At 32.3% G+C, this 16,321-nt stretch overlaps 1 protein-coding gene and 2 pseudogenes across 1 annotated transcript; 2 read left to right on the forward strand and 1 right to left on the reverse strand.

Moving 5' to 3' along the window:
* Nucleotides 1–6,481: 6,481 nt before the first annotated feature.
* The window catches only part of LOC102592009 (vacuolar amino acid transporter 1-like), a 12,194-nt pseudogene continuing 2,354 nt past the window's right edge, over nt 6,482–16,321 (reverse strand).
* Nucleotides 7,921–11,991, forward strand: LOC102591003 (putative late blight resistance protein homolog R1C-3; annotated as a pseudogene).
* Nucleotides 11,993–13,078, forward strand: LOC102591346 (putative late blight resistance protein homolog R1A-3). The gene is made up of 2 exons (XM_006367763.2): nt 11,993–12,773; nt 12,867–13,078. Exon 1 carries the CDS (start codon nt 11,996–11,998, stop codon nt 12,770–12,772), a length of 777 nt encoding a protein of 258 aa, XP_006367825.2. The 5' UTR covers nt 11,993–11,995; the 3' UTR covers nt 12,773; nt 12,867–13,078.

Here is a 16,321-nt window from a genome sequence, read left to right on the forward strand (position 1 = left end):
GCTGTTCAAAGTTGGCCAAAAATTCACATTTTCCATACTTAGCCAAAATTTCCAAAACTTTAAAATTCTTTCCAAAAATGAAAATTTCAAATTCTAAGCCTCTTCAATTATTTCGTATTGCCGGATGTTACATTTTCATTGACTTTTTTTTGTCAAATCTTAACGGTTAAATCGAGAACCGATCAATAACTGATACCTGATAAGTTAATACTTGATGGTTCTATAATACTTTAGCATATCTACGAACCGATAAATTAAACTTTAAAATCGAATCGATCGCTGATTAATCAATCTGTGGTGCTAAACGTCGATTCAGAAGAAGTCACAAGCCAATCTTCATACACTAAAAGTTTAACTTTTTATCACATTAATATTTTTCTATCTCATTCCAATCCTCTTCTCTATTTTTTGGTGTTTTATATAGTGTTTTCATTTAATTTACATTGAGAATATTATCCTCAAAATATTTTAAATTTTTATACGAATCTACTTTTTTTGCTATTCTTAATTAATATTGGAATATATAGGAAATAATCATTTCGGAAATTCAACGAGCTAGTTTTTTTGACATGAGGGAAATTTTCCTAGTGTTTTTCATAAAGTTCCACTTCTTCCTTTTTATTTAATATAATAATTTGTAGAGAATTGCAAAATTTTCTTTTGACTATGATGTCTTACTATAGGATTGATTTGGTGGACATTTTTTCCTTTTGTTTTTTTTATCAGTGTCCGATACACGTATTGAAGTTCTGATTAATTAATTCGATCCGCGTAAGATTTTCATTTCAAGAAGGTATAATACATAAATGAATTGATTTTGTATTATATTAAATAGGATATATTGTGTCATGTAAGATATGTGTGTTTACTTAGCTTGTTCAACGTTATATAAGTTTAATTATTATCAACTGAAATCAAGTTAAAAGTGTATATTTATGTATTATGCATGGCTTCTTAAAATGTGAATCCAAAAGTATGATTTTGGAGAATAGAAAATCCACATATAGATTCTTTGTGCACTTATTTTCAAGAATCAACAAATGGACAAAGAATAATCCAAAATCTCCATTTTTTTCTCCCAACGTGAAGGACAAAGATAATAATTATGTTTACTAATTTGCTGTTTGATTCAAAACAAAATTCCTAGAATCTTTACTCTAAAAATATGACCTTTGGATTTAATTATCTTCTACGTACAAGTAATTAATTGTTATATATATACTGTATATATATTGTTTTATTAAATGATTATATTCATTTTATTTCTAATTGTTTACTTATTTGTATTTCAAAATCTTGGTTGATTGGGGACAATCTCAAAGTGCCCCCACGTGAGAGGGACACTAAAAGTCGTGTGACTAGAAGACAATATAGAATATGACATTTGAATTTAATTTTAAACTTCTCATTTTATTTTTATCGACACTTTATAACTAATACATGATGGGATATATAGTAATAACAATATTGGAATAATCATATTTAGATAATATATCAAGTTACGATGTTGACTTCTCTGAATATATGTTGGATAGGTGACCCTCCAAAATCATTGATAGATGAATGACTTTGTATTTAACAAGAATGTATGAGTATTTATCACTTACTCCGTTAAGCATAAAGCAGAACACTTATTAGGTTTGATCCATCATTTAGTAATACTTTAGGCCCAATGCTTAATTGATCAACCCAAGTTCATTTAACTTGAAAATAAAATTAGACAAAATTTCGAAAATAATGGTACTTTTTGGTCTTAATTATTTATCACAACGATAATTTGGCTAATTATCAAATGTAGTAATAGTTAATCAATTCGCTTTATATTTATTGTATATGTTCACTTTATATTAGAACAAATTGATATACTGATACAAAGTGAATTGATATAACTCCAACTTTGGCTATTTTCTCATGTACGAGTCCTTTTTTAAAAAAAATTTCTCTTTCAGTATTTATATTGTAGTCCAATTAAATTTGAATTTCCACAATTTTGTATGGTCTATTTCGGAAATGACTCTCCCAACAAGATTGTTTTTGTTCCTACGAGTACAAACCAATACATGCGTCTAGGAATCCCAACTATCTCAGCATCATCCACATTGACCATCACGAGGTTAACTATGAAGAGATTTAGGATAATTTTGGACAAATGATAAAATTTTGTTTGAAATTTTAAAATCTTCATGATTTCAAACTACATGTCATAGTTTATATTATATCATGTTCAAAGCAAGCTTAAAATCTTCATGATTTCACTGATACTATTTCTGTATATCTCATTCTTAGTTTTCTGTTACTACTCGTCCTCTTATGCCTCTATTTTCTTACTATATATCATGTTGTTGTTACTTTGCTTATGTCTTCATAAATGTTATGTTTTTGCTTTCCTTGAGCTAAGGATCTATCGAAAATTGCCTCTCTACCTATCAAGGTAAGGGTAATATCTGCGTATACTCTTCCCTTCCCAGACTTCACTTGTGGGATTATACTGTTATTTATTGTTCATTGAAAGCGTAGATCTTTTCCTTAACAGGAACAGAAATTCTAAGAGAACTTGATGCTGAATACTTATAAGTTGTCCAAGTTGCCAAGAAATAGTTTATAATCTATCTAGAGAAACGTTAAGTTCCATTTCAGGTTCTTCAATCTGCATCATCTAGACACCTTTCGTAATATATGTGTTATGTCAACATTGAGATGTCTAGATGTGCATTCTCGAAGTTGGAATGTTTAGTTGTTTAGTAGAAGGGGTATTTTGAGAATGACAACTTGGGAATGAATGGATGAAAAGGGAACATAACTAGACATGAATTTCAATTAGTTTTTATTTTACATATATATAGTACTAAGACAGGAAGAGGGAACCTAATTAACTAATAAGTAGATGTAATCCTGTAGTTTAACCTCATGATCATGTTAACTAGCTGCCTGTTCATTTCCTTGAAGCCCGCGTTGGTTAGATCACATTATTTTGTTGTTGTTACGGTTCTTTTTTAACTGGCGTAGGATACCTGAATCAATTAGACATCTAACTTGGACATGAGTATAACAAACACTTTAATTTGAGTGGAAACATTATTCTAAAACAAAATTATAAGTTGGAAGGTCCTATATATTGCTTCAGCTATATATCTGAAAAACATTGAAAGTGCTAGATTTGAGAAGCAATAATTTAGAGGGAACAATCCCACAACAACAATATTGTGTCACTTAAATTTCTCTCACAATCATCTTGTTGGGTTACGAAGTGGATTGCTACTCAAAATATTGATAGGGTACCACAAGCAATAACTCCAGCTGAGCAAGATCAAGAACAAGACTCACCAATGATTATAGTATTGGGCTGTCCGTAATATACATAGTGATGTTGTCAACGAAATCGGACACAAATTAAACTTGAATCTTTAGATCATTCAATTGGACGATATTTACATTATGTGCTACTCTATTTACATTGACTCCTCCAAACACCTTTCAATTCCACATAAACTTTCTACATATATCTAGCTAGATAGAGTTTTTGTTAGTGAAAATTTACAAAATAACACAATTACAAGATTACAAAATAAAATCTCTTCAGACTGAGGCACAAATATCTCGCTCCCTTTAATTGGAGATTCAAGTTCACTGCAGCATATGTTTTTATCGGTCCAACACTAGTCCTTCTTTACTTGTCCCCTCCAGCATAATCACAAAAGTGTAACTCAACAAACTCTGGACAAGAATGGAATAATGAGAGGGGTAACCAATGCCCTCTGCACAACGTCCAACATTCACCGAAATCCTAATGGAATAATGCCTATGGGTCAAAATATGCCCTATAGTTACTAAATGAGTCAAAAATGACCTTTTTCAAAATAAATATATATTTTTTTTATTTTTAAACACACCTTCTTCTTAATTAAAATATATTAAAAGAACTATATTCTTGTTTTTTTTTTTTGTAAAAAATTACTTTAACAATAAAAATATAGGACAATTTTTTTCTTCTTAATCTCATGTTATCAATTAAAATAGAATAACTTCATGTACCCTTTTGACGGACGATAAAGATTATAGTATATCCATCATTAATTTTTATTTATATAATGATAAAAAATAATTATAATAAAACAAGAATTTTTTTTATTTTTTATTTTTTTCTGAATTGAAGTAGGATAAATATTTGCTAATTTTTAAAAAATATTATTAGAAAAAGAATGTGTTAAAAAGAAAATCAATAATATATTTATTTTGAAAATGGGCATTGTTGATCTATTTAATAACAATAAGGACATTTATGGACGGAAGTATTGACGGCAAGGGCATTTTTGGACCAAATCATAAACAGAGGGCATTTTTGTTTATTTTATATAGTTTAAGGGCATTTTTTACCCTTTCTCTTTATTTAGTTGGATAAGCTTATATTATCGTATCATAATATTTTATAAATTATGTCGGGATATGATTTCAATTGGTAAAAAAATTATATCTTGTTGGGTATATATTTGATTGTTAAAAGACAAAAGTTAAAGACAAGCCCATTTAAAAGTCAAAACATGCAATTTTATGATTCCTATTTTGTCTGAGCAGTGAAGTGTTACTCCCTCCATTTCAAAATAAGTAGTGTTTTAGAATGGCACTTGTAAAACTTATTTCTCCGGCATTCATTAGAAAAGTTATTTTTTTATTTTTATAAATCAAAAATTCATTTTTTTAAAAATTGCCTATGAGAAGTGCTTAAAGGAATTGAGAATTGGAGTATTATTGGTGCTAAGAAAGAAGAAATAATTAGACATTGAGAATGGACAATATAAAAAGACAATTCACAAGACTACTTTTAGACTAAAGTCATTTATTTTTTTTATATTTTCGTTTTAGTCTCATGGTCAAAAGTTACACATTATCATCTTATATTGTTTATTCAAGGGAAAAGGACATAAAATACCCCTGTAATTGCATGAAAAATCATTTACACACTAATACTTTATTACGTTAAGTGTTTAATATAGGCTTTTAACATGACATTAAGTTACAAAATGATCATCTAAACACCTTTTAAAATTTATGCGTCATGCAATAAGCATCGAATGTCTGCGATACATAAGGAGAATGAGTTGGGACAACTTAATGACTTTTTAAAAAAAAAAAAATAATTATACAAGTGACACTCATTATTAAATGTGTTCTTTCCACTCTCAATACACCTCATCATCACCCTCACTCGCGTAGCCCCACACACCCACCACTCAACTCTCACGTCTTATACACAAATATTTTTAGAATAATATTTTCTTTCCCTACCGAGCACGCCCAAAAAGAACATTCAATTTTAATCAGATAGGGAAGTTTACAAATAAAAAAAAAAAGATTTTTTTTATAGGTAATCTCAAAACGAGTGGAGTGTAAAATAATATATTTTCCACAATTGATTAGAGAGGCTTGAAGATGACAATTAATTTACAAAGACTAAGATGATAATGTGTACTACTACCTCCATCCTGTGATAATATTCGGATTTCGAGAGTTAAAGAGTTATTTTTTTTAAAATCTAATTTTTCCATTTTTAAATTATTAATTTATTATAATTTATAATATTTTTCACATAATTTATAAATTAAAAGGTCAAATATTTGAAAATAAAAAAAGTGCTATGTGATACTATCATGTTCAGAAATAATAATTTATATAAATTATTTCCTTCGTCCTTTTTTAATTGTTATCGTTTCTTTTTTTAGAGTTAAACAACTTTGACAAACATTTTATGATGTATTTTTTCATCATATTGATATGCAAATTAAAAATTGACTTTCTAAAAGCGCAATATGACAATTAAATGTGGACGGGGAGTAATGGAGTAATTTTTTTAAAATCTTCTTTTGGCCTTTCAAGTTTGTCTTTGGCCAAGTAATTATTTCAACTGCTTTTGTCTCATTTTGTCAACTTTAAGGTATGATTATTGAAGAATATTTGGGTGTTAATACTTTCTTCTTTACAAATTAATATTTTCTAGACATTTGTGGTGTTAATTAGAGACTAATTAGTAGAGTAATTGTTGTGTTCTACATCAGATTTTGAGAATTGCATACATGGAAACAGGAAAAGAAAATGAAGGAGAAATAGAGAAATTAGCAAGCAACTCATTGGTATGTTACTCTGTCTGTTGTTTCTTGTACCTCGATTAGTATATTGTTTTGTTGTAGCTTTTATTTTGTTACTATCTGCTATTTTTGTCATTATCAACTCTAAACAGTGCTAGCTAGCTATCAGCACTTGTGTTCTCTATATTGTATGCGTGCTTGCTTGTCATAACGTTATTTTGTTGTTCTTACGGTTTCTTTTTCTTAAATGTTTTGTAATGCTTCCTATAGTATTTGTTTTGTCTTCCTTTCTTTTGTATGTTCCTTGATAGTAAAGTCACAAATTTATTGATTATCACATTAAAGTAACTGAACTTTACCCACTATAACGGTGAAGTCACTAGGCTTTGAATTTAACTTGCTTAGCAGAAAATAGAAGTTATGCAAATTGGTTCCCTAATTGAATTTGTGCGCTGACCCCAGAAGTTGGGTATAATATGACAATTGAAGAACCAGAAACCAAAATCATCCCAATAAACATAACTTCCAAATATGAAGGCTTCTTTGATCTTGATGTAGCATAGGCATGGTAAAAATATCGACACGGTAACGCCCAAAAAGCGCACCTGTAAATGTCATGACATATCCAACAAAATGGAACGGTTAATGCCACAATGACCGTGCTGATGACCAAAAATGTTCTGATGAAGTAGCTTACGATAAATTTACTCTGTCGTAAAGTTAATTTATCTTCAATAGCCGTTGCAATTGGAGAGACGACAAGAGCATACTTTGTTATTGGATTAACGAGTGTTGTATATATCGCGATTTTCAAACTAATTTTCCTCGTAGGGAGATTTAATGTTATTTGTGACATTAAATTTTGTCCATACATTAAGTACCCCATTGTTGCCATTGATCCATAGGTTATGGTGTTTAATCTAAAGCACAGAAATAAAACCTGTATGACAAGAAGGGAAAAAAAGATTTAAGTTATACACATGCACTGATCAAGTAAAATATGTTTATAATTATTGGTGTGTAAATGACTTTTTATGCAATTATAGGGATATTTTATGTCTTTTTCCCTTGATTGAATGATATAAGATGATAATGCATGTGCAACTTTTTGACCATGAGACTAAAAAGAAAATATAAAAAGATGACTTTAGTCTAAAGTAGTCTTGTGAATTGTCTTTTTATATTGTCCAATTCTCAATGTCTAATTATTTCTTCTTTAATTTCTAGTACCAATAATACTCCAATTCTCAATTCCTCCAAGCACTTCTCATACACAATTTTTTGAAATATATATATATATATTTTAAAAATTGATTGGTCAATTTTTTTCTTTAGAAAAATGAGCTTTAATTTATAAAATAAGGAAATGACTTTTCAAATGAAAGCAGGAGAAACAAGTTTCATAAGTGAAACGTCCTTAAACTATGTGAAATGAACAAAAATAGCATCCGTTTATAATTTGGTCCAAAAATACCCTTGCCTCATTACTTTCGTCCATAAACGCCCTTACTGTTATTTAAAGGGTCAAAAATGCCCTTCCAACTAAATATATTATTTATTTTCTTCTTAACACATATTTTTTCTAATAATATTTTTAAAATTAGTGAATGTTTATCCTACTTCAATTTTTTTTAAAAAAAATTCTTATTTTATTATAATTATTTTTTATCGTTATATAAATGAAAATTAAAGATGGATATACTATGATGTTATATATGTGACAAAAATTGATGGCAGGGACATTTTTGAGCCAAACTATAAATAAAGGATATTTTTATTTATTTCACATAGTTTAAGAACATTTTGACCCTTTTCCGAAAAATATATTTTTAAGAGGCAAAGGACCAAATAGGAACCCCACCTAGTGAGACATTATTAGTGAGCTTATCTTTAACACCTTTACAACTCTCAACTGGAAAAGAAAAGATTCTAATTACACCTTTGATTTTCCTTCATTCTTAGTTTGATGTAAATTGTTTCTCTTGAGAAGTTGAAAGGAAGGGTTTTTTTTTTCCCAACTACTTGGGCTTGATTAGTGAGAATGGAAAGAGGAAAAGAAAATGAAGGGCAAACAAAAGGGGAAGATAACAAATCATTGGTATGTCATACAAAATTTAATTATTTTTTCCATTCACATAATTAATATTTCTTGTAAGTATGTTTGTTGCTTTGTGTAACTTAGATGGTGAATATAATCTTTATAACCTATAAGAATTGATGATTTAATCTTTCTGGTATAAGTTAAACTTTATGTACTAAATCATCTGCTATAGTTGATAAATGTAAGGGCAAGAATATAATCAAACCTTGTATTAGATCATGAATCGGGCCTTGGTGGCCTAAGTACAACATGTTCGGAATGGCTTAAGAATAGGGGTGACAAATGGACGGGTTGGGTAAAATTTGGGCGGGTTGAAAATGGGTCAACATAAAATGGGTAATAATTCAACCCGCCATATTTGATATGGGTAAAAATGGATTGGGTAAGAAATGGGTTGGGTAAAATACTAGTTTACCCATATTTACCCATATTTTCATGAGTAAATAGTACGCTACTTTAGAATTCAACGTGGAGAAAATATTTTAGTCTTTTTTTAGATGAAAAATGTTGAAAATGTTTCATTTAGTTTTATTGTATCATAAAAGTAAAAAAAAATCCTATAAATTTTTCAATATAAAATAAAAATTATGTAATAACAAGGGGAAAACATTTTTAATTTCAAAGTAAATGAATATTTGCATTTTAAGACTAAAACATGCTTAATGCACTTTAAGCAATGTCAATACTAATACATGATTTGCTTATTTTACACTATGTATTTATTATCCAATATAACATTAAACAAATAAAAAAATATAATTATAAGTAACAAAAGAAATGTACATTTAAAATATATATTTTTGAAGGGCCAAAGATTTCAACTTTTCTAATTATAGTGAAAAATAATTAGTTCTATCGAAGAGAACATAAAAAGCAAGAGAAAGTCCTCTGCACTTGTAACAGTTGCTTGTTGTAATGTAAGAGTAAAAATTAGAGTCAACAATCAAAACATGCCTGAGCTATCACGTTTTGGCGAGTTTCACAACTCAACTATATCAGTCGTTCCCTTTTTCTATCTAAATTATCACCATTTGGTATTTTGGCAGGTGTCATCCCGCCTTGTACTTGGCGAGGACATTGTCAATCTTCAAGATTTCATAGAGAGGTTAAATAGGAGGCGTGTTCAATCTTCTTTTGACATGTATCGAATTAAAGAGTTGACATTGGAGCTGACGTTTGTGTCCGCATTTAGTCATCTTTATTACTCTTTCTTTTTGGAAAGCTGTAATGACGAAATGTCCTGCATATCAAATGAGATTCATGATTTGGCTCAGACATTAATTACTCTAGAATTCCCAACAGCCCAAGTATATGTAAATGGTATAACAATTGAATCAAGTGAGTCACTGTTTCATTCAAGTGGAGAAGACATGCTGGTTAATAAAAAGGTTTATGACCTATTGGTGAATATCAGAAGTTATTTCAGCTCACATAGCTATGTAACAACCATGACCGAGGATCGTTTCGCTGAACTTTTAGATGTCATCCTCATGTATCTCCAATGTCAACTCAAGTGTTGTTCTGAATTTTTTTTCCCATCAATGACTCAATATGAGCTTCTTCATAATGTAATTGGCAATTTAAGAGATTTCCATAGGTTGAAAGTAAATGGTTGCGTTGAGTATGAGACAATCGAATATGTCTTACCTCATCTTCAACTTATGGCTCTGAGAGTAGTAAACTTCTGCTGTTTTACTCTTGTGGATGAATCAGCTGTCTCTCTAGTTGACTCCAAGCTAGCTAATCTACTTGTGGAGGTTATTCCTGTTGAACTGGAGGTTATGCACATATGTTGTACAAATTTGAAAGGTTCAAAGTCGGAAGAAGTTGAACGTTTCATCAAGCAGCTCGTAGAAGCCTCTCCAAACATTCTTAGAGAATCTCTGATTCATCTACAAGAGCACATGGTTAATTGGCTTACTCCTAGCACTTCTACGTGTAACATTCATGTCATGATAGAGTTCCTATTGATTATTCTTACTGATGTACTCAAGGACGTTATTCGTCATGACAAATTGTTTGTTCTCTTGGCACGTGTTAGAGAACTTACCAAGGAGGTATTCGTTCTTGTTCGCAACTTAGAAGAGAATATGAATGAAGCAAGTGATGCAAATCTAAACTTGCTGGAAAATATTGAACTCCTCAAGGAAGATCTCAAGAATGATTTCTTAAAAGCCCGTGCAGACTCGTCTCAGCTCTGCTTCCCCATGAGTGATGGACCGCTCTTCATGACTCTTCTACTCACAAACTTGAATGACTTGGCCAATTCCAATGCTTCTTCAGTTGCTTTGATAAAAGAAGAAATTAAGCAGGTGAAAGAAGACCTGGAAATCATAAGATCGTTGTTCGGGTATGTTGAGCAAGAGTTGCATAGAGATCTTTGGACTCGTGTTCTAGATGTGGCATATGAGGCGGAACATGCCATTAACTCAATTCTTGCACGAGATCATGGTCTATTGCAGCTTATCTTCATACTTCCTGACACTGTAGAAAAGATCAAACTTGTCAAAAGAGAGGTACAAGAGAAGCTCCCCAAGAGCAGCGGTATTATTGTTGCAAATGCTCCCAACAAGCCGGTTGAAAGAAACTCATCGAGTACAGTTGGTAAAAATAATTGTAGGTTTTTGAGGAGGAGACAGAGTGGATAATTAGGAAGCTCACCAGCGGACCAGCTGAGATAGATGTCATTTCCATAGTCGGCATGCCAGGGATTGGAAAAACTCTTTGGCATACAGAGTGTATAATGATAAGTCCATTGTTGATCATTTCGATGTTTGTGCTTGGTGCACAGTCGACCAGGAACGTAATGAGAAAAAGTTGTTGCAGAAAATTTTCAATCAAGTTATTGGTTTAAAAGAACGATTCAATGAGGATCATGACATAGATGATGACGTTGCTGATATGCTGCGGAAACAACTATTTGGAAAACGGTACCTTATTGTCTTGGATGACATGTGGGATACTGCAACATTGGATGAGCTAACAAGACCTTTTCCTGAATTACGGAAAGGAAGCAGAGTGATTTTAACAAGTCGAAAAAAGGAAGTGGCTTTGCATGGAAAATGCCACAGTGATCCTCTTTATCTTCGATTGCTAAGATCAGAAGAAAGTTGGGAGTTATTTGAGAAAAGGGTATTCGGAGAAGAATGTTGCCCTGATGAACTAAAGGATGTTGGAGAAATGATAGCCCAAAAGTGTGCTGGGCTTCCTTTGGTACTTGATCTAATCGGTGGAGTCATTTCAAAGAAGGAAAAGAAAGAGGCTTTGTGGCTTGAAGTTCTGAATAATTTGAGTTCCTTTATTTTTAAGGATGAAGAGGAAGTGGTGAAGGTTATACAATTAAGTTATGACCATTTGTCAGATCACGTAAAGCCGTGTTTGGTTTGCCTTGCAAGTTATCCAAAGGACGAAAATTTAAGGATCTCTGAGTTGAAAGATTTTTGGATTTCTCAAGGACTTGTGGAGGAGATTGAGATGAAAAGTGCAGAAGAAGTAGTGGATGAGTTAATTTCCAGTAGTTTGGTAATACCTTTCGATAATTCTTTTTGCAAAATTCATGATCTTGTGCATGACTTTTGTTATATAAAATCTAGAAAGGAAAAGGTGTTTGACTTCATAGGAGGTTCAAACGCTCCGTCTTCTTCTTCTGGTATGATGGCACGAGGAATTACCATTCGACGTCTCTTTCATTTGGATGAAAATTTTGTCCTGTTTAATCGAGAAAAGAAGAATCCTTATGTTAAACACCTCCTCTCTCTGAAGGTGTATCATGGGATTAAGGATAGTTTTTCCTCTATCATTCACCTATCACTCGATGGGATCATGCATGATACTATCGCCTTGTTTATGGAGTCTTGCAAAGCTACGAGATGTACGGATGAATGGGGGTGCTCTCTTTGATCCGGACATCACTGTGTTAGACGAGGACTCAAGGTTAGAAAATTTGAGAACATTACCTGAGCTCCACTTTCCCGCGGGTTTAGAAGACATAGAGGTTATTATTTTCAAAAGGTTTCCTAAGCTTCAAAACCTTGAAGTCTGTATCAGACAACTACCAGATTGTTCAGCAGAGAAGATTTGTTTTCCAAGATTGGATGTCCTTAACGAACTTGAACAACTCCGTTTATCTGCTTATTATAGGGATTCATTCCCTGAATATACACACGGCTTCCCTTTGAGCTTGAAGACTCTGACGTTGCAATGGCTCACTCTGACATCTGATTCATTGTCAAGAATTGGTAGACTACCCAACCTTCAAAAATTAAGACTACAACACGTAATCATCGAGGCGGGGAAAGAATGGAACATGGAAGATGTCACTTTCCAGAATCTCAAATCTCTAAAATTGGATTGTGTGAGATTTTCTGAATGGCAGGTTGATGCAGAGAATTCCTTTCCCGTGCTCGAGAAACTATGTATACGTGATTGTAATAAGCTTATGGAGATCCCAGAGAGTTTTGGAGATATTGCGTCATTGGAGCTTATCAAAGTATGGGAATGCCGTCAGCTTAGAGAGTCGACTTTCAATATTAAGAAATATGTTGAAGAAATGACTGGAGAAGACAAGCTTGAGGTAGACTTCTTTGGTTGAGGTATGCTTCATTAACAGATTAACTTATTACTTTTAAAAATGTTATGTGTTTTCCAATATTAGTTTTAACTTATACAATATATGTTCTTTGCAGATCAGAACAGATCGAGCTAGCGCATACAAATTCTCAAGACATGTATGCCTTCTTCCAACATTAATAACTGTTTATCAAGTATAAACAGTGCTAGCTATAAGCACTTGTATTCTTTATTATAACGGATGATATATTGTATGCGTGCTTGCTTTTCATTACTATGTATTAGTTGTAATCTACAAACCATTATTTAGCCCGCCCATCTTGACTTAGGACATGATTGAACAACGACCCATTGATTCAGTCCATTCTAATCCATCCAAATTTTGTCCAAACCGTTCATCTGTCACCTCTAGACATGACTAATAATGTTTTTCAAAGAAGTGTAAGTTCCATATATGGCAACTGAAGAACCAAAAACCAAAATCATCCCAATAAACACAACTTCCAAATATGAAGGCTTCTTGATCTTGAGGTAGCATAGGCATGGTAACAATATCGACACGGTAACGCCCAAAAGAGTGCCCGTAAATGTCATGACATATCCAAAGAATGGAACGGTTAACGCCACAATGACAGTGTTGATGACTAAAAATGTTCTGATGAAGTAGCTTACGATAAATTTACTCTTTCGTAAAGGTAATTTATCTTCAATAGCCGTTGCAATTGGAGAGACAACAAGAGCATACTTTTATATAATTTTTAGGGAAAATGCACAAGTACCCCCCAGCCTATGCCCAAAATCCCTGAGACACACCTAACCTTTACTAAGGTCCTATTAGAGATATTGTATGCGTGCTTGCTTTTCATTACTATGTATTAGTTGTAATCTACAAACCATTATTTAGCCCGCCCATCTTGACTTAGGACATGATTGAACAACGACCCATTGATTCAGTCCATTCTAATCCATCCAAATTTTGTCCAAACCGTTCATCTGTCACCTCTAGACATGACTAATAATGTTTTTCAAAGAAGTGTAAGTTCCATATATGGCAACTGAAGAACCAAAAACCAAAATCATCCCAATAAACACAACTTCCAAATATGAAGGCTTCTTGATCTTGAGGTAGCATAGGCATGGTAACAATATCGACACGGTAACGCCCAAAAGAGTGCCCGTAAATGTCATGACATATCCAAAGAATGGAACGGTTAACGCCACAATGACAGTGTTGATGACTAAAAATGTTCTGATGAAGTAGCTTACGATAAATTTACTCTTTCGTAAAGGTAATTTATCTTCAATAGCCGTTGCAATTGGAGAGACAACAAGAGCATACTTTTATATAATTTTTAGGGAAAATGCACAAGTACCCCCCAGCCTATGCCCAAAATCCCTGAGACACACCTAACCTTTACTAAGGTCCTATTAACCCCCCGAACTTATTTTATATATAATTTTCCACCCCTTTTCGGCCTACGTGGCACTATTTTGTGGGCCCTGCGTGTGTTGACAATTTTTTCAAGGATAGTGCCACGTAGGCCGAAAAGGGGTAGAAAATTAATTAAAAAATAAGTTGGGGGTAATAGGACCTTAGTAAAGGTTAGGTGTGTCTTAGGGATTTGGGGCATAGGCTGGGGGGTACTTATACATTTTCCCATAATAAAACTAATATATATTTAATTATTTTTATTTCTTTCTTTGTAAAATATTTATTTTAATTTTTTAATTTGTCGTCCCAAAAGAGACATCATCAATTTTTCTATAACAGAAAAATAACATAACTTTGAATTTCCTTTTACGCCCTTCATGAAATGATATACAACCACAACTTTCAAAAAAATTATTTCCTTCTTTCTTAAGATTTATGCCTAGTCAAAAAGTAGGCATTATACATAAATATGTCATTTAACTTGGCTTCAAATCACATTTATGCCCTTCAACTTTCAGTGTGCACAAATAGACACTTAAATTTGTATAAATTTGAACAAATAGACACGCATGTCCTACACGGCATCCTACATGACATTTTTTTTATCCTACGTGGTATCTTACATGTATAATGCCATGTAGGACTCATGTGTCTACTTATTCAACTTTATACAAGTTTAAGTGCGTACTTGTGCATACCCAAAGTTGAAGGACATAAACGTAAAATGAGGCCAAGTTAAAGGGCACATTTATGTATTATGCCCAAAAAGTACCACGTAAACTGAAACTAAAGTAATACATGTTTATCAATAAGATATTATCACCTTGGGAAATTGGCTCCTATCCTTCATGGAATTGCATATTGTTGGGAAAACAGCATGACCACAATAACAAAATGTATACATACTTATTGCACTTATCAATCCATCCCACGACCACAATATCAAAATGTATACATACTTATTGCACTTATCAATCCATCCCATCTCCAAATCACACCTTTTTCTCCAAATCCAATACCATCAATTGCACCAACCCAAAATATTGAAAAACCAAAACAATTGAAGCCAAAACTCCACCAATAGAAATATAAGCCAATAAGCCTAAACTTTTCAACCATGTTGTTGGCAACATTACAATAGCAACTAATAAAACAAATACTTCCCTTCCAACAATTTTAACACAACCAACATGAACTTTTGCATTTGGGAATAGTTTATGCAAATTGTCGCCTTCTAATATGAGGAACTCAATTGCAACAAAGTATAGTTCAAGATATAAGGAAATTGATATCAAGATTCTTCCTTTGTTACCAAAAGCAAATTCACCAATATCAGGATATGTATTGATTGATGATGAAACACTCATGTATTTTTGCAAAAGTATTCCTGTGTAACAACATATAATTGCTACCAAAAAAAGTAGCATCAAACATATATAACCATCCTGGTGAAAGTGCATAGGGTACTGATATTATTCTAATACCTATATGAAAGAAGACAAAAAAGAGTTCAAGTTTTTATGTAACGAGTTAGTGAATATTTATACAGTCAGATCATTTATAAGGTGACTACAGATAAATTAATTTATCTGTGTGATATACTCATAGGTAAGATGATAGAAATAATAATAAGTAACATAATTAAAATGTTTACTCTATAGGTGCATATAACTTCAATTAAATTATACAACAACATATCCAACTACAAGTAGGGTGTAACATCCGACAATTTGAAATAGCTAAGAAGAGGCTTAGAATTTGAAAATTTTCATTTTTGGAAAGGATTTAAAAATCTGGAAATTTGGCTAAGTATGGAAATCAGTGATTTTTGGCCAACTTTGACCAGTCATAAATTCCAGCTCAGGATGAGTTAGAAGTAGTTCCAGTTATGGTTGTGAAGCTTGTGGAATGATCTTTCCAACGCCGCCGAGTTTGCTCAATTCCGAGTTCGTATGAGCGAGTTATGGCCCTTTGAAAGTTGGGCAGTTGACAAGGAAATCCGTCCGGGAATCATTAAGGGCATTTTGGTCCTTTCCCCCACACACCTAGCCCTTTTATTTATTGAGGAAGAATTGGATTCGTTGTTGAAGTTGTTGGAATTGTTGTCAAGGTTGTTAGTTGTTGAAGTTGATAGTTGTA

The sequence above is a fragment of the Solanum tuberosum genome, unplaced genomic scaffold, assembly GCF_000226075.1.
Source record: "Solanum tuberosum cultivar DM 1-3 516 R44 unplaced genomic scaffold, SolTub_3.0 scf00979, whole genome shotgun sequence".
NCBI classification, from domain to species: Eukaryota; Viridiplantae; Streptophyta; class Magnoliopsida; order Solanales; family Solanaceae; genus Solanum; species Solanum tuberosum.